At 36.3% G+C, this 21,494-nt stretch overlaps 1 protein-coding gene across 10 annotated transcripts in view; it reads right to left on the bottom strand.

Annotated features, from left to right (window-relative positions):
- Positions 1 to 2,176: 2,176 nt before the first annotated feature.
- The window catches only part of PCMTD1 (protein-L-isoaspartate (D-aspartate) O-methyltransferase domain containing 1), a 42,779-nt gene continuing 23,461 nt past the window's right edge, over positions 2,177 to 21,494 (bottom strand). For 5 of the 10 annotated variants that reach the window (XM_080338564.1, XM_080338557.1, XM_080338558.1 and 2 more), the window contains 4 exons: positions 20,202 to 20,304; positions 9,729 to 9,900; positions 8,022 to 8,145; positions 2,177 to 4,849 (listed from right to left, as the gene is read on the bottom strand). In XM_080338564.1, the coding sequence (XP_080194690.1) occupies positions 4,479 to 4,849; positions 8,022 to 8,145; positions 9,729 to 9,782 (549 nt within the window). In that variant the 5' untranslated portion in view covers positions 9,783 to 9,900; positions 20,202 to 20,304 and the 3' untranslated portion in view covers positions 2,177 to 4,478. Of the gene's footprint in view, positions 4,850 to 5,088; positions 5,131 to 8,021; positions 8,146 to 9,728; positions 9,901 to 11,188; positions 11,332 to 16,524; positions 16,694 to 17,124; positions 17,266 to 20,057; positions 20,080 to 20,201; positions 20,305 to 21,494 lie in introns of those variants that run through there. The other 5 variants (XM_080338561.1, XM_080338559.1, XM_080338563.1 and 2 more) reach the window with 5 other exon arrangements.

The following is a 21,494-nucleotide window of genomic DNA, read 5'->3' as shown; positions in this document are numbered from 1 at the left end:
AGTAGGAAGGTTCAGTATTGTCCTAAACCAGAAAACTCTAATTTCCCAGAAAACTCTAATTTCTCTTTCAGCCAAGAAGAAGAGGCTAGCAATATGGGAAGAAAATTATCATAAAAAATATTTTTTAAAAGCATTTAGCATGTATTGATTCACTTCTATCCCCTATCCTCTCCTTCCAGTCTACAGTCATCATGGCTGCTTGTAAACACACGAAGGAAGAGGGAGATAAAACAATTTAGTGCTTCCTTCAATGCTTTTGCTTCTCTCTAGCACCGAAGTATTTTGCAAAACATCCTGGCTAGGTATTAGATTTCTAGTTCACAGCAAGAGAAGATGGAGCTTTAACACAGAAGTGTAAGTTCCCCCAGCTCCCCTCACAGATCTCTGAAAATCATCACAGAATACAACACGTGACAGAAGACACTACAAAGAAAATGTTATAATATTAGAAAGCATTGATAAATCAGTGTTAGACTCTTGGTGCCATACTGACTATAAACACAGTGCAAGCCTGTCGCTAAACAGGCCGGCTTACTTGAGCAGAGTAATTCATGAAGTTGACACAGAAATATACAATTGTTTAGGTTCGAAAAGACCTTTAAGATCAAGTCCAGCCACTAACCTAACACTGTGAAGTCCAGCACTAAACCACATTCCTAAGTCCCACATCTACACGACTTTTGAATACCTCGAGGGATGGGGAACTCAACCACTTCCCTGGGCAGCCTGTTCCAACATCTGACAACCATTTCAGTATAGAAATTGTTCCTAAATACCCAATCTAAACCTCCCCTGGCACAAGCTGAGGCCATTTCCTCTCATTCTATTGCTTGTTACTTGGGAAAAAGAGACTGATGTGTATATGGTGAAGCTGAAGAAGCCAAAGAGGCAGGCACTTATCAAGCCAGCCACTTAGATTTTACTAGGTTAATTCTACCCAAGGCATATCAAAAACCACACAACTTCAAAACTTTACTGTTCCAGTTACACCCCAATGACCTTCTCAAAACAAGTTTATGGAAAGAACCTCATACATGATTCAAGTGTTGTTAAAATATTTAGCAGCTCGTTAAGGTGAAGCTCTGTACACACCTCTAAGAACACAGCACACAATTCCTTTACCCTTTATAATTGATTAGTAAGTTACACTAAGGCAGAAGCTTTCAATTTTACTCAATTACATGAACAACAGAAGGAGACACTCTTGAGGAGACACAAATTAATACTTAATGAGTTAGAACAGATTTAATGAGAACCAGCACATTTTATTGAATTTCCTATTTGTTTTCAAATTGACAGGTAAAGATACATTTTAGAGTAGTTTAGAGGGAAAAAAAAAAAACAAAACACCAAATCACAACAACCCCCCCACTGACACATACACACCAGGATTGTTTTTTTTTTTTTTTTTTTTAAAAGGCAGAATAAGTTGCCAGCACCTAAACAAGCCCGAAATACTGCCCAGTTGAAAAGAGCTATTAAGGTTCACTTCAAAGAAAACACTTTCCCAAGTTTTTGGGGGGCAGCTGTTCAGTTATCCTAAGCAACATGAGATTAAAAACTCCATGTCTTCTGGAAGTCTGCAATGGTCTTGAGTCCTCCTGCAGACCAAAGATGATAAAAGCCCCTGAAAGTTCCAATTCACCACACTTCCTTACAGCAATGACACTTGAGTAGCACTGGTCAGCTTCACCTACCCATCTGGTAATTTTTGCTCTAATTGGTAACAAAATATAGCTTCATCTAGAGGGAATTTCAATATGAGTGTGAGTCACTAGTCAGTCACCATCCGTGGTATTTCTTACCTCAAAGTTTTCCTTATTTATTTTGACACAGATAGTTGCTCTGTTAAGGGTGAAAACAATCTCAGTATTTAGAAAAAAAAAACAAAACAAAACAAAAAACAAAGCTCTTCTTAAGTATATGGCTTGAGCATAGGTTCTGGGCTCTCCAGAAGAAACTAACCCTCCACATGAGTACTTCAAGTGTTGTGCGAGGCCCAACATACCTTCACTGTGTTATGAATAACATCACATCATTCACCTCTAGAAAGAAAGTGTATTACTGTATTCTGAAATTCAAGAATAGCCTTTATTAAGAATTTATTGACCTAACTATGAACAAACTGGTATTTGAATTTCCAAATAACTGAAAAAACTTGCACTGAAACACAAAGTCAAGCAAGCAGAAACCACCAAAAAAAACATTTTATTGCAACAATGTCCCCATCATAACTGAGATGGCAAAAATTAAGTTTTCATTCATTTTGCATTTCTACCTTTTTATTTATGTAAATATAAAGTCAAGAGTGTAAAATAAATCCACATATAAAACACAGAAGAAACATCCTCTTTCAGCAACTCAAAAAACCCCTTACATACTGAAAAATCATGACAAGTCATCCACTGTCCATTTTTGCCAAGTATACAGGCGTGAAAGAATACAGAAATTTATTCTCCAAAAGCATCCTGTATAAAGTCCTTAAAGTATTTAAGTAACATTTAGTAATCTCATACTCTTGAGCTTATGGATGTAGATTTCAAGCAAAGGAGAGACAAAAACCATCTCAAACTTCAGATTATTTAAACTCCATCTAAAATAATCCATTTAAAACAAGATTATGTTCAATTCATAAAACTGAAGCATCACAATTGCTTTATTAGTATCATTATTTTGGAAACTTATTTCTTATTAGTTTTTCCTGCTTTTAAAATAAAGTCAGAATATTTATTTCAAATAGTTTTGTCTACTTATACTGTAAATATATTGCGGAAAGTAACTCCACATGCTGGTACAACAGGCCTTCATGAAGTTCCACTTACACACTACTACAACGTACCCTAAAAAACAGGGACTACAGCGTGAAATGCATCATAAAGAATCAGTATCATGGGATTATGCATTATCTTCCTTCTCAGATGCAAAAAACAGTTATATATTTTGAGGTCAATATTGGACTGTTAGGACCACATGAATATTGGCTGGTTATACTTGGACTAAGAACATTTACTGTTTTAGAAAGATGTGATTATTTTGTTTTATTGTTATTACACAAAAAAATACTAGTATTATAAAATGTATCGTGCAGGATATTTTAAGAGGAATGTTTTTCACTGGGTTCAACAAGCAGATGTTTCCAATGATTGTGGCTTTTAATGCACATCATGCCAAGTTCTTAACAAACAGTGTTTTCCCTCATGGTTATAACTGAATGAAGAAATTAAGATGGTAAAGGCAAACAAAGTTGAAAATGAGTACTGCAAGTAACTTCACAACTAGAGGAGGAAAAATAGTAGGTCTTAAATCAGCACTATTCTGGGTCCCCACAGTCGCACTGCTACTTCTAGATTTCCAAAAGATGGATATGATTTTATAAATATTTTTGTGCTAAGAGCCATGCTCAGAAACAAAATATAGGCTAGCACAAGTCTACCTTCTTGGAGATGCATGTTAAGTATAAAATTCACTTACTAAAGTGCATTTGCTGAACAAATTCTAGCTTCTACTATTATAGCTATGTCAATAAGCAATACAAACTAAACTTTTGTTGAAATCCTATCTCTATTTAAAAGCAGTAAATATAGATGACTGCAACCTAAATTACAATTTTGTGTTACCAAACATTTTGACTCAATGTTGTGAGCTGCAGAAATAAACAAAATGTCCTGTCCCAAACTTCCCACAAATGAGGACATGCCTCTAGTTAGAAATACTGAAAGTGTAGAATGGAGTTAAATATAAGCAGAGCTGAAGTAAGCATTGCTTTGCTTCTTATTCAATGTGATGTTTCTTTAAGGCTCTGAGAGAAGCGGTTACTTTTCTCAAGATCTTTTGGCAAAAGATACAAATGCAGAAGTAGCAGGGTCATCTGACATTTCGGAACTTGTATTTTCTTATTTCATTAAAGCCAGCGCATTCAGTGTCTGAATATATTTATTGCACTTGTGTTGTTGGAATACATCTATACCAACATAAGGAATAATGATTGCAACAAAGCCATAATAAAATAAACTTTAATAGGGTCTGATTCTGACATTAGAGGATAAGTGTCTGCATGTTTAAAATGTTCCCCTAATAATAATAAATACAGACAAATTGCTCATCAAGTCAGATGCACATGTTTAACAATTATTTAGCATATATAAAATTTCACTCATCCTTTTATCAATAAAAATCTGTTAGGGATCAAAAAAGACTTACCATGCAAAATACTGATTAGTGCTGCATAATGGAATATATATTTCTATCAGAGTTAAAACGGCATTTTCAAAAGTTAAAGAAAAATAGATTTTTAAAAAGGGATTCTACTGTTGAACGCAAGTCTTCCTTGTAGCAAAGATAGAGACAAGTTATGATTTATCGCTGTACTTCAGTCTTGATGAAAGACTAATAATAATTTGTCCACCTACTTCTTAATAAATGCTACATATTCAAGAATAAAGGAACTATCAGTAGGCATTATTTCTACTTAAAACAAGTTATTTCTCTCTGTAATAGGTCAAGTACGCTTTTAAAGATTCAGGTAATGGTAGACTCATAATTTTTTCTCTCAATAAATTTCGAGGAGGCTCTTCTGGCTTCAAGGCCTCACTGTGATCTTTATCCTCCTCCTCTTTGTTATCGTCTTCCATTCTTTCATCTTCTTCACTATCTAGAGGCTGAGGAATGAGCTGATTACCAACAAACACATAGGTGTTAATCCTGCGTCTACGACATCTCCTACGTTTTCGTTTTGGAGGAGCCTTCTGAGCAATACCCTTGGCTTTCATCTCCTCATTTATGAAGTTTCTAAGGGTGCGTCTGATATATATTCGAGCTAGGTCCTGGAGATTCCTAACAGCACATGGAGCTGAAATGAAAGAAAAGGAAGTTATGATAAGTGAAATTTCCCTCTCTAGCAAAAAAAAAAAAAAATATATCAGCTGCAAGGCAGCTAAGACTAATGCTCAAAAATAACTGACATTTTACTATACAACACAATATGCAAATGAAACAAGGGCAGATAGAATTCTTCCCTATTTCCTACTGAATCCAACTGATGAGAGAGGGCCATGTCAACTTCTCAGCTGACCAACCCACGTAAATTACCTGTGACTTTGCAGCAGAAAAGGAATCAAAATTACTCAGGTCCTGAAGGAAAAAAAAGCAAGTAACAAAAAGCCAAAAGTCACATATTTTCCAACGACAGGCAGGTGATAAGGAAGTATTGCTGGGCTGGTGGATGTCTGCCCTAGGTAACCTACAGCTGGCTAATTCCACAGAAAACAAAAGCAAAAAAAGCACACAAATCAAAACCGCAGCCCGTTCAACTTGCTACCTACACGAAGTAACATAAAATTAATGGGGACTACAGCAAGGAAGAAGTTAGTGAAGAAATAATTTTGATAATTATACTTCCTATATTGCATCATCAGCTTCAAAAAACCTCAATATATTTCAAACAAAACCTATACTTCATATACTGACTTCAGCTGCATGCTAGTTACTGTCATTTGAGACAGAAAGGGTGTTTATGACTGGCAATACTGACTTCAGCTAATGACAATAAGAACAAACTAAACCATACACACACAACCTAAGCCCCCATTTTTTTAATATAAAAACAACTCAGAATTAAAGAACAAAACCTTGTCTAACCATCCAAGACACATTTATCAGATCAAACTAAATAAACCATGACTGCAGATTGTATGGCAATAATAATAAATGCAAGCACAAGGTATATAAAGTTGAGGGAATGGACTAGCAAGCATTTATCCCACATGTAGACCTGTGTAAGAGAGACTTCATAAAATCAGCAGAAAAAAATTATTTCCCTCAGAAGAGGATGAAAAAAATTTGAAACACTGTCTCCTCAAAAAGGTGTAAAAGCAGTAAGTTCTCAGGTTTCTTATCTGCTAATGTAACAAAAACCAACCATATTATTTTTAGTGCTAGTTATGACTCATTATATGCTAGTTGACTGTGAAGACAAAAGCATCTATAAGGTTTAAAGACAAAGAAATGGCTCAGTGTCCAGATGGGAGATAGATGCCAGGTTGTGTCCCTCAGGGGTCCGTACCAGGATCAGTACTGTTTAACATCTTCATCAAAGACACAGACAGTGGGACTGAGTACAGCCTGAACAAGTCTGCAGATAAAACCAAGCTGAGTGGTACATTTGACACACCTGAGGGATTGGATGCCATCCAGAGGGACCTGAACAAGCTTGAGAAGTGGGTCCATGTGAACATCACTAAAGCCAAGTGCAAGACCTTGCACCTAGGTTAGGGCAACCCCCAATATCAATACAGGCTGGGGGATGAAGGGATGTGAGCAATCCTGTGGAGGAGGACTTGGGGATACTGGTGGGTGGAAAGCTGGATGCGAGCCAACAATGTGCACTTGCAGCCCACAAAGCCAACTGTATTCTGGGCTGCATCAAAAGCAGCCGAACCAGCAGGTCAAGCAACGTGATTCTGCCCCTCTACTCCACACTGGTGAGGCCCCACCTGGAGTATTACATCCAGCTCTGGAGTCCTCAGTACATGAAAAACATGAACCAGTTTGAAAGGGTCCAGAGAAGGGCAACAAAAATGATCAGAGGGATGGAACACCTCTCCAATGAGGAAAAGCTGATCAGAGTTGGGGTTGTTCATTCTGGAGAAGAGAAGGCTCCAGGGAGACCTTACTGTGGCCTTTCAGTACTTTAAGGGGGCTTATAAGAAAGATGGGGACAGACTTTTTAGCAGGGCTTGTTAGGGCAATGGGTAATGGTTTTAAACTAAATGAGGGAAGATTCAGACTAGATGTAAGGAGGAAATTTTTCACAATGAGGGTAGTGAAACACTAGATGCCCCATCCCTGGAGACATTCAAGGTCAGGCTGGATGAGGCTCTGAGCAACCTCAACTAGTTGGAGATGTCCCTGCTCATTGCAGAGGAGTTGGACTATGTGACCTTTAAAGGTCTCTTCCAACCCAAACTATTCTATGATTCTTAAGTTAATTTCTGGAAGTAACTTTTGAGGTCTCAAAAAGCAAGTGTTAAAGCAATCAAAATTATTTATTTCTACAAAGAACTGATTACATAAAGGAAAGGATCATCTATATTTTGAACAAAAAAAGTAAAGAGAACTGTAATAAGGAACTATCCTTGGCAAATTCATATGCACTCTCATAATTAATAACCAGATCAGTAGTTACAGGCAATGCAACCTGACAGGACATTCTGGAATCCTGAAGGGTTTATATTTGTTTCACAGTTAAAAAATGTCCATGGAGGCAAGAAACATGTGAAGAGGACAGAGGGATTAGTTCCTATTGGCTATGTTAGAAGAAAAACAAACAAACAACAACAAAAAACAGAAAGCTGTTTTCTTTTAGGCTCTTTGCTGTGTTTACTTAAGTTACTACATCTTACTAAAGCTGTGTATTACTCTACTCCTAGCCCTGACTATTCTGACAGAAAATTTCAACTCTATACCTTTCTCTACCACATTTTTCTCTTTCCTTTTATATCATCTTGGCAATACATATACTTTCAGAGACTTTCCAAATACACTTAAACTAACTCAAAACTAGAAAGTCAACCCCAATAACTACTTCAAAAAAAACCTAGGCATGTCTGTATCAGTTGCAGACAGACACAAACACACTTGGCTATTAACATCCTACAGTACCACAGCTGCAGAAAAAATCTTTTTCTCTGGGAGTCCATCAGCAAGTTAGCACTCTTGACTGACCTAATATTACCTTGCTATTTTATCTATACCATGCTAGAAAGAGATGTCGAACCTAAAAGAAAAGTGTGGAAAAAAAAAGCCAGAAACACCCTGTCAGTTTAATTCAGGATACTGACTGTTCAGCAACACAGAACATGAGCCAGGAGCAACGTATCAGTGAGCTACCGCTTTGCTAATCTGTATGTTCCCATTCTATCACATTATGTCTATATAGCGTGCCCTCCCTGGTTTCAGACCCCCACCAGCAGGCACTATAACAACCCCTCAAGACAAGAGGAGCGAGCACAAATGACACTTACGCAGTCCCACGGTATCATGTTTACCATTGTCATTTCTGTTTGGTTGCACTAGCGGAGCAAATGAAACAGCAAGAATATTTTTACTTTCCCATGTGTTTTGTCCCGTTCTCAAGATTTGTGTTAGCTGCATAAAAATAAGAAGAAAACAAACCACTGGTTACAGTTTTGTCCTACTCAATACTATTGAGATTGGTGTTCAAATACACAGCTATTTATAAATACACAGCAATTTATAAAGGCTTTTTTATCAATGGAAATAACTTTCCCCTTCCTTTAAATATTACTGGGTCACTAGAGAACTGAATAAGGTTCTTTAGCAATGGGAAAAGATCCAACTGGAAAATTAAGGCACAACATAAGTTTTGCTTTTTCTCATTTTTTTTCCAAAAGATCACAGAATACTTCAGGTTAAAAATAACCTCCAGAGTCCTGCATCCTGCTTGAACAAGACCAACTTCAAAGTTAAATCAGGCTTCTACAATTAAGTTTAAAAAGATCACCTAGAACTGAGATTCCCCCAGCTGTCTAGGCAACCTGCTGTACTGTTCAACCATTCTTATTATAAAAAACTGTTTTCCCTACATGCAGGCAGAATGCCCACTTGCTGCCATTTGTAACATTCTTTAGTTTGCTAGGCACCTGTGAGAACTGGACTCTTATCTACTAGGTAAATTCTCTACCCCTTTAGTATGCCAAGACAAGAATTGTATGTTTCCTCAGCTGTTTCTTTGCAGGCTAGACTAACCCAGATCTTTCAGCGGCTCCTTATACTTCACATGGTCTGGCCTTGTAAACATTTGTATATAATGTAAAGACACTCAGAGTTTTAATTTTACTTTCAAGTCATGACTACTTTTAAGATCGATTCCACCAATTTCAACTGACAGTATCTTAGTCCAATAAATACCGAAAAAACTATTCATAGAACGGAATCATGCAGAGTGTGTTTAAATCACTTCAGTATTTTGAAAATGCAGATACATAACGTGGTAATTCTTTTTGGAAGATAAATTAAATAGCATGTTTATGAACAAGCATTCTAGTAATTATCTGTATTTAGGAGGTCATCAACTTAAATTACATTATCTTTCTCTGTTTCCCTATTAATAAAACAGGGAGAATAATACTTACCTTTGTAAAGCCTTTTGAGATCTAAGGATGAAAAGTGATAAAAGTGCGAAGTATTATTAAAATAATACACCTGTCTGAAAAATGTTTACTCTAACATGGAAAAGCAACACTAAAACCAGTTGGAAATAAGTTATACTTTTCTGTCAGTTTTTTCCTCCCCGTACAGTGTCTCACTAATCACAACTATTTCATATTTCTCTGAAATAAGTTCTCTTGGTTCAGAGGGTGGTTTCTTTGTTTTGAAGTACCAACTGACAACATCTGGCAGTGAGATTTCAAAGCAGTTCTGCAGCTGGTATAATATATTGAAAATACTTTGAATGGAATTCTAGTTTTACTGAAGACACAGTTTTGCCACAGACTTCACTGGAAGCAGGATACTGATGCCTTCCTACAAGTTTAAGGGAAAAAAGTTCAAGACTTCCATTTAAAAGACTAATATCTGCTTAACTGCAGCAATACACTGAATCAAGACACCATTAGTTGAACATTAACTTAGTCAAATATACCATTAAATGCGCTACTTGAATATTTGTTTTACAAAAAAATAAAAAGAGGAAATTGTCACTAAGTCACCTGATCTTCTATAGGCATTACTAGAATGCCTCCAACTTTCAATAAAATTTTCATGTAGTTTTCATGGTCTTTCTGGACTCCAGCTCCACAGTAAATCCGGTCATATTGGTGACTGTCTGAGGCTATTTCCAAACAATTACCAACCACAAAGGCAGGTTCACAGAATTCAAATCTAAGGGAAAGAGGGGAAAAAAAAAAAACAAAGGACAAATTTGAAATTAGGATTTTTAAGAAAAAATTCATCTGGTTAAAGACAGAAAAGTATTTTTTCAGATCTTCCCTTATGAAAGAAGATTAGCATACATACTTTAAAAGCGTGTATTATGGCAATAATATGAAAACAATCTTTTTCTTCCTGCCACATCAAGGACCAAAGAAAAATTCTTAAGCAGTGATAATTATATATTACGTAAAACAGAAAAGCCCTCAAAGTATCACCTGCAAGAAAATAGATTTGTCTTCAGAAAACTTATAAGCCATATAGTAGAAGTGCCTTTTAAATAGTGCATTTATCAACAATATGCAATATCCAGGCTGTTGAATAAATACTGAAACAGTTAATTTCCTAATAGTCCCCTCCATTTTTTTTTTAAATTAGGCTTTTAAAAGATTTGTTTTCCTCTGCCTCCTAGTTTTCTGCCTTGAACCCAACCCACTTTTGACCAAAATAGGAATTTAATGGAAAAGTCTGCTATTTTTTTGACCATACACTAAGGGGAGGGAGGGGGAATTATCTCAGAAGCATTTGTTCCAATTTTAATCAGCAAATGAAAGTTATACAACTGCTAAGTGGACTTAAGTTTATGACAAAAGTTGCAAGGACTGTTAAGTACTCTTTGCCACTGCATAAAATACTGAAGGGAAGAAGAACAGGATAGAGCTTTATTGCCAAAGCTGGATATGTTCTCTACTTCGCTTATATTTACTGAGAGTTTTCAAATCTTTGCAGTGCCTTACTGGTTCAGGTCTTAACACCATAATAAATGTAAATTGCCTTTTTTTAAAAACATTCCTTCAGTAACTAACTTTGTTTTCTCCAAGCACTTTAAAATTAAAGAGAGGTTACACAGTTGGTCACAGAAAGGATTTATGTTTTTCTTTGGAAAAATATTAATTAAACTCAACACATTGTTGTTGTATGAAATAGTTCATAAAGTTCATCTGGCAGTATTAAAATCTAATGCATCTAAAAACTCAGCCAGAAAGAATGAATTTTTCTAATAACTTTTTCAAATACACATAGCCATTTGAGTTGGTCTGACAGAAAGACAGTTCATTTTCTTCATGCAGTTAGAAACTCTTATTAAAACAGCCATCATGGTCTTTTGTTTTGATCTAGTAGGAGAATACTGTGACAATACACTAAGTTTCCCATGTTTTGCCTGAAAAGAGCTAACTTATTTTCACTCAGTAACTTTCTACTGTTTGGTATGTTGTATGAAGAGAATGTAAGAACTTACAGGTATCTTATCCATTGTCAGGGAGACCAAGGTCTTTCTGGGCTCTATCTGCAGGTGTGAGGCAGCTAGGGAAGCAGATATGGATGGGAGAGACCCTGACCAACATCCAGGTTGATAAATGAAAATACACCCTACCATTACTGTCATGCTTCATATATAGTTGTGGTTGGCTTTTCCAGCTCATTGGTTCTTGTTCCAGTTCGGTTCTGATTCAAAGTTCCATTAGTCCAGCCTTTTGCTGTTTCGCAGTTGGCTTTTGGGCCTTTCTGCCTTTTGCCTTTCTGTTTTCTTGCTGGGACTGGCTGCTCTCGACCAGGGTGCTCTCCTCTCTGGGGCTGGCTGCTCAGCATAGCTGGAGTTTCATGAGGGAGTGTACCGATTATCACTTATTTTATATACATTATTATTTTGTTATCACTAGTAACACACTATTTTGTTGTGTCATTAATCTGTTCTTATCTCAACCCATGAGTCTCTCCCTTCCCTTTCAATCTTCTTCTGCTTAGGGGGTGGGGAGCAGTGAGGCACCAGCTATCATGGTTCTCGGTTCTTTGTTGCTAGTTGGGGTTAAACTGCAACATCATATTATTAACTTTACAGCTGACTATCATTAGAATTTTTTTTTTTAACTTGGGCAGCAGTAGCAAATTCCAGTACAACACCTGACATCATTCAAATCTGTATTTCTTCAGTTAAGCAAAGCTTGGCAGCTTTCACTGCTTAGGGATGCTGCTTATAAGGCCTGGCTGACCTTCCTATCTGCAGCACTGCCATTAACAAATCAGAATTCCATCAAACTGAAGTGTTTGCTTCTAGCTGTGGGGTGTTTTTGTTTGTTTGTTGTTTTCCCCAAAGATGGGATCCTTGATCTTGAAAGTAATCTTCCTTCTCTGACTAGTCACAGACAGACCCCAGACCCCCTGTGGTAAACAGTCCATAATGTTGCTTCCTTGCACAAATCCAGAGGAAAAACTGAAAGCTGGTAAATTAAAAAGCAAAAAGGGGGAGGGAGGGCGAGTGGGGAACAACCACCTTGTTGCACACAACTGGGCAGCTATCCCAGCCTGAACTGCGCTTGAAATAATTTCAGATTAACACAGACAGATCCAGAAATACATTATGCAAGGTTAAATGCTGGGAAGAAAATGTAACCCGAGTCACTGATCACTTTGCTGAAGAAGCAATCTCATTTCATAAGCACTTGGACTATGATTTATTTTTCTAAATTGACTGAAGGTCAATCAGGCAGTTAATGCTGTAGTTTTAATTTAGGCTGCCTACAGTTTAAGTCAAGCATCATCACACCAATTTAATTCAGAAATTTGAGCAAAGCTTTTTGGTGGCTTCAAAAGTACAAGAGGAAGGGGGTGTGGGCGCATGGAGAGAGTCAACACGATACTTTTCTAAAATACATTTCGCAATCTTGATAGTCCCTGGTTAGCTTTAGAAAAATGAAAACAGCCTGCCTGCCTAACCTGGCAACTTTCACAGCTCCTTGTGATCTTCTTAGGACACTCCTCTAAAAGCTTGCAAGCTTATTACTCCTAAACTGTTTCCTCTACTAAAAACCATGCTAAGCCTCATGAAGCCACTTGTCACCCACTCTCAAAATAAGCAGGAACACCAAACTATCCAAGGAATCAAAAATACATATCACATTAGGTTCTCCAGTTGAATCTGGTATCTTGATTACAAGAACACCAATGGCACAGGAATTAAGACTTCCTCTTACAGATAACGTAGCAACAGAAAACAAGCACTTGTCATAGGATAAACTTAAGCACACACAGATCACATTTAGGCATGGCCCAAGATAATCGAGCAGTTTCAAGCACGTAAAACATCTGTTGATTCAATTCCACCCTTCCATCTTCTGTATTTGTGTAATCTATCCCTTAAGGATAGGCATTTCAAGTTCATCCTCACAGCCACGGGACTTTTCTTCCAGCTAAATATTAAAAAAAAAAAATTCTGTAGAATTTAAAGCACATTTCTGTCTTTGCTGCATCAACTTAAGAAAAATTCTCAAGTAACTGACTGTTAGTGCCCATGTTCCTTTAAGTAATATTCCCCAGAAATATCAACACAATGAAGTATTACTGTTGTAATAAAATGAATATCCATTCAAAAAAATATTTATAGCAAAGAACTAAGATTAAAGTTTGTTGCTCTTGTATCCATATCCACCAATCTAGTATTTGTGTGATAACAAGATATTAATAAAAAAGAACATAGTAAAATGACCTACTCTAATGGTAGGGGGTTTTTTTGTTTGGTTTTGGGGTTTTTTATTGTTGCTTTTTTTTTTACAAGAGGATCCATCAGTTGGTTGTACCATAACATCCACCCACAGAACCCACCCTTTAACTATTTCCAACTCTTTGAATGTACAGGATGCTTCTTGGTCTAAGATCTTCTATCTATACAACATTCCTGAAAGCAGGATGTCATCCTGATGTCTCTTGAAGACATAACTAAGTGCACATAGGCATGAATTGTCTTTTTTTTTTTTTCCCCCCCCCCTAAAGTGATATACATACTCGATTCTTTAAAAATAGAACAAGCTCAATGAAACTGGGGAGAAAAATCAAGTAATGTGAAAGAAAAACAACTTTCAACATCCACAGCCTTCTGTTTAAAGGAAAGAGTAAAATATCTTACAAGATGCTTTAAAAAAAGCAATAATGAGGAACCACTTAAACTACTTCACTTGTTTTTTTGGTAAGAGAAAAATCAATTAGTTCTTAGAACCAGCATCGCTCCAGGTACATTTTACACATCTCAACTACTACGTTCACACCAAGATATCATCTCACAGTACTCTTCTGCCTATGCCTTTATTCATTAACCACAACCCTACATCTAGGAAGTTCTGTGTCCTCTGACCGTTTGCATTAAAAACACAATATTCTCAGAGCTTCTCCTATGTCATGCATAACAATTTCATAAATCAGCAATCTTAATTCAAGTACTTCTAGAACCTGTTTAAACACTAGTACATTCACTGAAAGAAATCCTGAAGAAGCTTTCAGATCATTTAGTTTTGAGGTTTTAAACTCACATAAAACTTGTATTTTTTTTGAAAACCACAGATGAAGGTGAAAACTCACATTGCTTTGTGTGATTTAACACGTCACAAAAGTGTGCAACAGAATAATTAAATACTTTTTGATTTCTATACCTTATTAGCCTTCCTCAACTTGCAAAAGTGCTTTAGAGCCAATGTCAATCACATTTAAAGGTACCTCTTATATATTTGCAAGAAAAGAAATTCGTTTCTCAATAAATACTTCCCATGTTTTATGCTGCCAGTGCTGGCCACTTAGGATTAAATCACTACCTAAACAACTTAAAACCTGTATCAGTTAATATGAGGCAACAATTTTAAAGAGTGTTAATTCTTTTTCTATCAAGTAGGACAACAGTAAGGCAAGATGGTAAGTTTTTTTACACCTTTTTTTTGTATTTTTTTCTCTATTTTTCATTCCATCTCATTTAACTGTTTTTTTCAAGCTCTTTGAACTAGTATTTGGTTCATGTATGAACACACATGCTATAGCATGTTCTTGAAAAATGACACACATTTTACATATTAGTACTGCTGTTATTTGTGTGACCTTCTGCATGTACACTACAAGCGTTAGAATAAACAGAAACAAATATAAATTCTAAATCTCTGACAGCAAAATCCAATGACAACTTTTAAAGCCCCTTGCAATCAATTACAAAAAAAAAAAAGTAATTTTAATCAGCATTAGAGTAATAATCAAAAATAATGGTGGTAAAATTTCTATTCAGTAACTTTGTCTTGAACATTTTTTTTCAGCTTCCAGACTACGTTGGACAGCAAGTGAGAAACATATTTCTACTTCACTTGTATTTGTATCTGTAATCTCCATTTTTGAATAAAATTGTCTTGGTTCTTCTATTATAGTACCTCAACTATCTTGTTTACAATTTCAGGTATTTATTTCATTAGTTTCATTGAAGTGGAATAAAACACTTATTTCTGAAGACAAAATTCAAACACCGGTTCTTAAAAATACTTAGGACTAACCTCACTCTCCCTTTAATATTAGTTTATAAAATTTAAACTTGTGTCCTATTCCTAAACTTTGGTGGTAAAGTGAAGAATTATATCGAAGGAATAAGTTTTATTGATTTCTTTAAGGCAGGTGGACAGGAACAGGGAGGTGAAAAAACATTTCTGTCACTTACGTTTACTGTCAGGGGTCTAACATTCATGGATAGAAGTTTGGAAAACAACTCACCTCTTTACAGAAAAGTAAAAGTTTTTTTGGGTGGTTTTTTTGTTTGTTTGGTTTTTGTTTGGTTTTTGTTGTTGTTGTTTAAACAGAAGCAGAAGAATGTTCTCATAGGTTGAAATTATCATATTTTATACTGCATGTTTTAGCAAAGCACAGATTTTAAAGGAACTATGCACTAAGTCATCACTTGCTTTAATTTAACAGATGTTCTAAATATCATTAAAACGTGTAGCAATGAGAGATTTCCACAGGAAGGCAGTGTCTACCACAGACATATTTCTGAAAGATACTTCATGTGTGTTTCTGAGAGGGCAAGAATATCTATTTCTGCTACTACCAAATACTTCAAAAATGCAGGTCTATACAGGGTGTTTTAAAAAGACAGAACCCATTTGAATCACAACATAAGGCATTTTAGGTCCTTCTATTTGAAACACCCTGTAGATTTTTTCCCAGATAAGAGTAGATTCAATTGTCATTTCTGATGCCTTCTGGTTTACGAAGTGCAAGATTAGAAATAGTACTTCTCTTTATTAATCTCTAAATGAAAAAGGGATATTCAAAAAGCTTATTTCACTTTCCTTTTTAACATAAACTCTGGAATAATGAATCCCACTGGAATTCTTGTAGTCCCTGTGTTGTTCTGGTTAGACTAAACCTCAACAAGAATTAATTCATCATGAAAAAAAAAATCTGTCATTCACATTGCTTGAAACCAAGACTAAGTTATCAGTAAGATTTACAATGACAAAGCCACCAGTGAGTTTGAGACAGTTTGCCTTCCCTGCTTACATTTTTCACTGCAATCCACAAGCTGCACAGAGGCAGGAAGGGTATTTTTTTCTTTGCATTTATACAAGGAACTTTCAATTTCAAATCTGAAGGCTCACTGTCATTAAAGCAGAGTCCTAGCAGGAACCCTGAATTTCAATTAGGACAAATAAATATTCTGTTGGAAGATTAAGCTTACTATTTTTCAATGCCAATAAAATCTAGTACAGGACTTCAGGAAGAAGTTTCACTCATAACAGTTATCCCAGAAGTAGTACTAGGGTTCTTGTGACTTACCATTGAAGTGGTTTCTTTTGATCCTGAGAAGGGTGGGTGATTTTCCTTCACAGCAGGGACTTCACCAGCTTACTCAGGTTTGGTTTTTGATAGGGTGCTAGAAGATGGGCAACCTAGCCTTGCCCTGTGGCTCTCTCTCCGAGCTGGATATTCTAGGTCTAGAAGTTGACTGGGAGCAGAAAAGACAACACATTCCCCTTCAATAAACAGGTGAAGCGGGGCCTGGCACTTGCACATATGTCTTTCAGATAGAGTCTTCTTAAGGAATATTTTTTTTTTCCCCTTAATTGGCATGCATTTCCTGAAGGTTTTAAGGATGATAAGAATGATGAGAGCCTTATGCATATTTCAGACTCAAAGAACTTCCTTTAGTCTATACCTAAAAGTTTTGTACCTCAAACATGATGACACTTTCAGATGCCACTTCTCCTTTGCTTCTACTGGTGACCATATGTTGTAAAGTAAAATCAAGGCAGCACTCTTTACCTCTCAGAATGAAAAACTCCACGTCCATTTAGAGGAAAACTTTTTATAGATTGGTGGGATATGGATACAGATACAAGTCATTACTGGAATTATTTGCCTTTCTTAAACAGGTACCTGAAAAGCTTTTCCTCTACTCAACAGTTCAAGAGGCCAAAACTGAGAGAATCCCAGCTACCAGAGACAGACAACCCTCCCTTTAGGCAGAGAGTGTGTCTCAAATCCTTCTGGACGTTCTATTTTTACATTGTCTCCAGTCTCTGGTCAAACACCTACACCAATCAGAGAAAAGCAAGTTTTTAATTACATTTCAACAACATTCTTATCAAGAATAAAAAAAACATTTTACCACACGACACTGGATCTTTCCTCTATTAAAATGGCATCAAAGCAATACTCCATCTTGCTTTATCAGGCAGAAAACCACTGAAATCATCATGATCCAGCTCCACGCAAAAGTCAGCTGCAAAGACAATGACTTATTGCTCCAAGAGAAGGAACACCACAAAGTATTTCTTTAGGATCCAGGTTGAAGCTCTCCAAGCACCTACCCATAAGGCTAAACCTCTGCTTTTTGTTTCAAAAGGAGATTGCTTAAAATATTCAGACTATTCAGACCAGACCAAAGAACATTATATACTAAAGAAAGAACACAAGAAGTGGTAATGCAAAGCTTTAGAGAATTCCCCATCTGTATTACTCTGCTACAGCAAGAAAAACTGATTTTGGTCTCTGTTCTTTCTGTCCCCCACATGCCTCTCTAGAGGCTGCTGGCAAGAGTAAGGTATTTTTCCCCATCCACTCAGACAGTTAAAATTCGTTCATACCAGTCTAACACACAAAATCTATTCCCAAACTGTAAGGACACCTGCAAGGTATACACCAGTGTTCAATAGGAGACAGACACTGCACACCTTTTTCTTGGGTGGTCTTTCATCCAAATACTAAGCTGACCAGCAGTTAAGTTCAGATGCCACAGTCCACACAATTTTGGGTAAATATCTTTCAATTATAAATGAAGATGCAGGAAAAAGTTACTGAAAGAAGAATCAAAACCAGACTTACTGACCCAGAGTACATTATTTTGAGATACAGATTAAAACTCAAGACATGCTGTATGAATTTGCTTCTATTAAAAAGAAGTAATACAGAAGGACCCCATGACAGAAAACGCCACATACCATCTTCATTAACTACATTAAAATACAGAGTATTTACAAAGAAAGCAGTTAGCCAGAATCAGCTATGCCGACAAGTTACAAATTCCCCCACAAAACACAAAATCCAACCAGCCACTCAGTATCATGTCAGCTGCAGTGCAGCTATTACCAAGTAGATTTGTATCAAAAAGCACTTTCAGAGAAGTATAATTTTGTTATGCTGGTGAGGAGGGTGTTTCTGTAGCCATTGCTTAGCATTTTATTGTTGTGAGGAGAAGGTGGATTGTTAAACAGCATATGCCAAGATAAAATACACAAATTAGTGATAAAGTTTAATCACGTTCACCAACCTGCTGATTTTTTTCCCCTCATTGGAATAATTTACTCTATATGATCACTAATTTCCTTCAAACACAATATACATACAACACTGACAAACTTATGCCAAGTTTAGCAACTTTGAGTTTTTCCAGTTCTTGTATGCTTTGAAGCATAAACCCCAGTGTTCTAATATTCATTTACATAAATACCCTAATGAGACTATATTTAAACGATAATACTTCTTCACTATCCCTTCAATCAATTTATTTGAATTTCTGCATATAAACTTATCACCCTATTGGAAAAACATTTCAATCAAAACCAGCTTTTTGTACATCTGATTACACACACTTACAGGAATGCAAGAATCCAGGTATGTGCAGGAATTAGCTGGTAGGTACATCCAACTTAACAGAGCTACTAATGCAACATCAGTAATGATCACAAGTGATCACATTTCACACACTTTTTTTACAAAAGAGATTATACAAGGTGCCCCATCAAATTCTAGACTGAACCCATTTTTATTTGTTCTGGATTCTGTATGTATTAAACTCAGCCACCATAAATTCTTGAATTAAGACTGCAATAATGAAGCATATGTACTACTTCTTATATAATTGTATTCATTCTAATGGAGAAATGCATTACTAAAATCCTCCAGCCAATATCAGAAGTACAGAATTGAATTCAGATACAGGTAACACCAAGATGATGCCTTAAGCTTTATACTGTAATTTAGAGTCTTCCACTACTTGGGAGCAGGAAGGCTTGTGGTCAGAAGAGAGCTCCCAAAGCCTGGGGTATGGAAAAAAGTGGATTGAGCTCCAGACAACAAAACAAAGAGCACAGCAGTTTATGAAGCACTTTGCAACAAAGGTAAAGGGATAGAAAGAATTTTCTCTGCTGCCCCTTGGGGAAGAGAAAAGACATAGGATGTGCAATTCTTTGGCTGCTCCTGCAATTCAAAAGCTTTTCTGCATTTCCAGAAGCTACCTTATAATCACTGCTGGAGAACTTAATGCCTGTAAGGAAAAAAAGTCTTTAGAGAAAACAGCCCTAAGTTAGAAACTTGTTTTGCCTTCCACAAAGGCAGAGAGGCACAAGATTCTTAGGGACAAACATAAACATAATAATAATAATAGACAACTGTTGAGCAGGCAGAACAAGTAACTTTCAAAGCCCTGTAACCCAGTATACCAGTAAAAATGAGTAGTGTGTGAGCACAGATGAACACTTCTAAATCCCTCTCTTCTGGAAATAAACATGAAGACAATCAGATTTTCTCATGTCTAGATCAACAGTGGTAAATAAGAAAAAAAGGTAATACTGTACAAAATGATGATTTTCAATTGAAAACTAACTTAATGCTCTGTACATGCAAAGACACCTGCATATCACATCATTCTCTTAAGTATGTATGTATATATGCATGTATGTGCACATACATACATATCCTAAGCGTACATAAACACACCACCAAAATGCAAGGAAATCAATTTTGTTAAGTATTACACAACAGGAACACTCCCACGCTTCCAAGGTGTGCGTTCTTAAGCCTTAACTTACCTTATGAACTATTGTCACAAACTAGAAGTTTCATGTTTCGGTTGTGTGATGCCATTCTTCTCCCCTCCCTAAACTCGTAAGCAATGACACAGTTTAAAAACAAAAACATTTCTGCAAAGGGAGCTAGACAAATCAGATACTTACTTATCAAAGCTATCACTATATTTTATGAAGCACTCCAATTTTTCCTTTGCATATTCTACCACATCTGAATGAAGCTCTATTCCATGGTTTATCCCAAAAGGTCCTGTAAATAAAAACAAAGGGTGTTGTGGGTGTTTAACTTTTTTCTTTAAGCACAGCATGACTACATGGAACAGCATTATACCTTTAATCTGTGAAAGCAGCAACATCATATAAAACACAGAAGTGTCCCAACACCGCTAGACAAAGTTACTTTTTGTATCTGCGTTACCAGTGCTTAAAAGGTAAATAGCCAAAGGATCAATGAAAGAACAGGGACAGAACTGTGGCAAAAATATTTTATAGAATTAATTTTCTTCATAAGCATGCAAAAGAAAAAAAAAAGATTCTGACTACACTTACATCAGTCTGAGTGACATCTTTTTCAACACAGTATTTAGTTTTACAACAATTTCAAATTGTAACTTAGTTGGCATTTTGGTATGTAAATTTTGAAGTCTTCTTAGAGTAAAATTTTCAGCTTTTGACAATTCAGTAATCGGGTATCATATCCCTTAGCCACACCTTATCTTCTATTTGCAGGTTCCAAAATCTGAAGTCTGCTCCTGATCTACTTATATAGTAATTGATTTCCATCTAGAACACTGAAACTAAACACATGTTCACTCATCACAATCCCATCACAGTTGCAACACTGCACTCCTACGATCAAATCCAAGTAAATTTCCAGGTCAATTTGTGTACCAGAAGTTAATGCTATTTTTCAGGAACAAGAAGAAATAATGAGATAGTATTATGAGGATTATCCACATGAGGAAGGAAGCTGAAGCAGACAGTCATATTTGCTTTGGGGATTCTATATTTAACATGTAGTCATAGCCCACAGACTAGTCACTGGAGTACAGAATTGGAAAAGAGAGAGGGAAGGAGAAGAAAAGAAAGTAAACACCAATAAGACAAAACTTACACCTCATTCTAAATCTTTCCTAAATATTTAGCTCAAAGATGTTACCACAATGAAAGAGAATTCAATTTGTCTTTTCCAGGACACCAATTAACAAAGCAGACCTAGGGCTACTGAGAAAGTTTTCATTTTACTGCAAGAAAAACAGTTTATGTCACTAAGATGATTAATAATTGCAATGCTTAGCATAGTTTAGAGCATTTTCTACTGGGTGAAATAAAACAAATCAAATAGGTTACCATATGCAGTGCTCATAAGACCTCCTCTGATGGCAGGCAAGAGGTAGGCAGATCATCCAAGGGATGTTCTTAGAACTTATGAAAACATGT

Source organism: Nesoenas mayeri (assembly GCF_963082525.1).
Source record: "Nesoenas mayeri genome assembly, chromosome: 2".
Classification (NCBI taxonomy): Eukaryota; Metazoa; Chordata; class Aves; order Columbiformes; family Columbidae; genus Nesoenas; species Nesoenas mayeri.
Note: the sequence above shows the minus strand (reverse complement) of the source record. Positions and strands in the feature narration are given on the sequence as shown.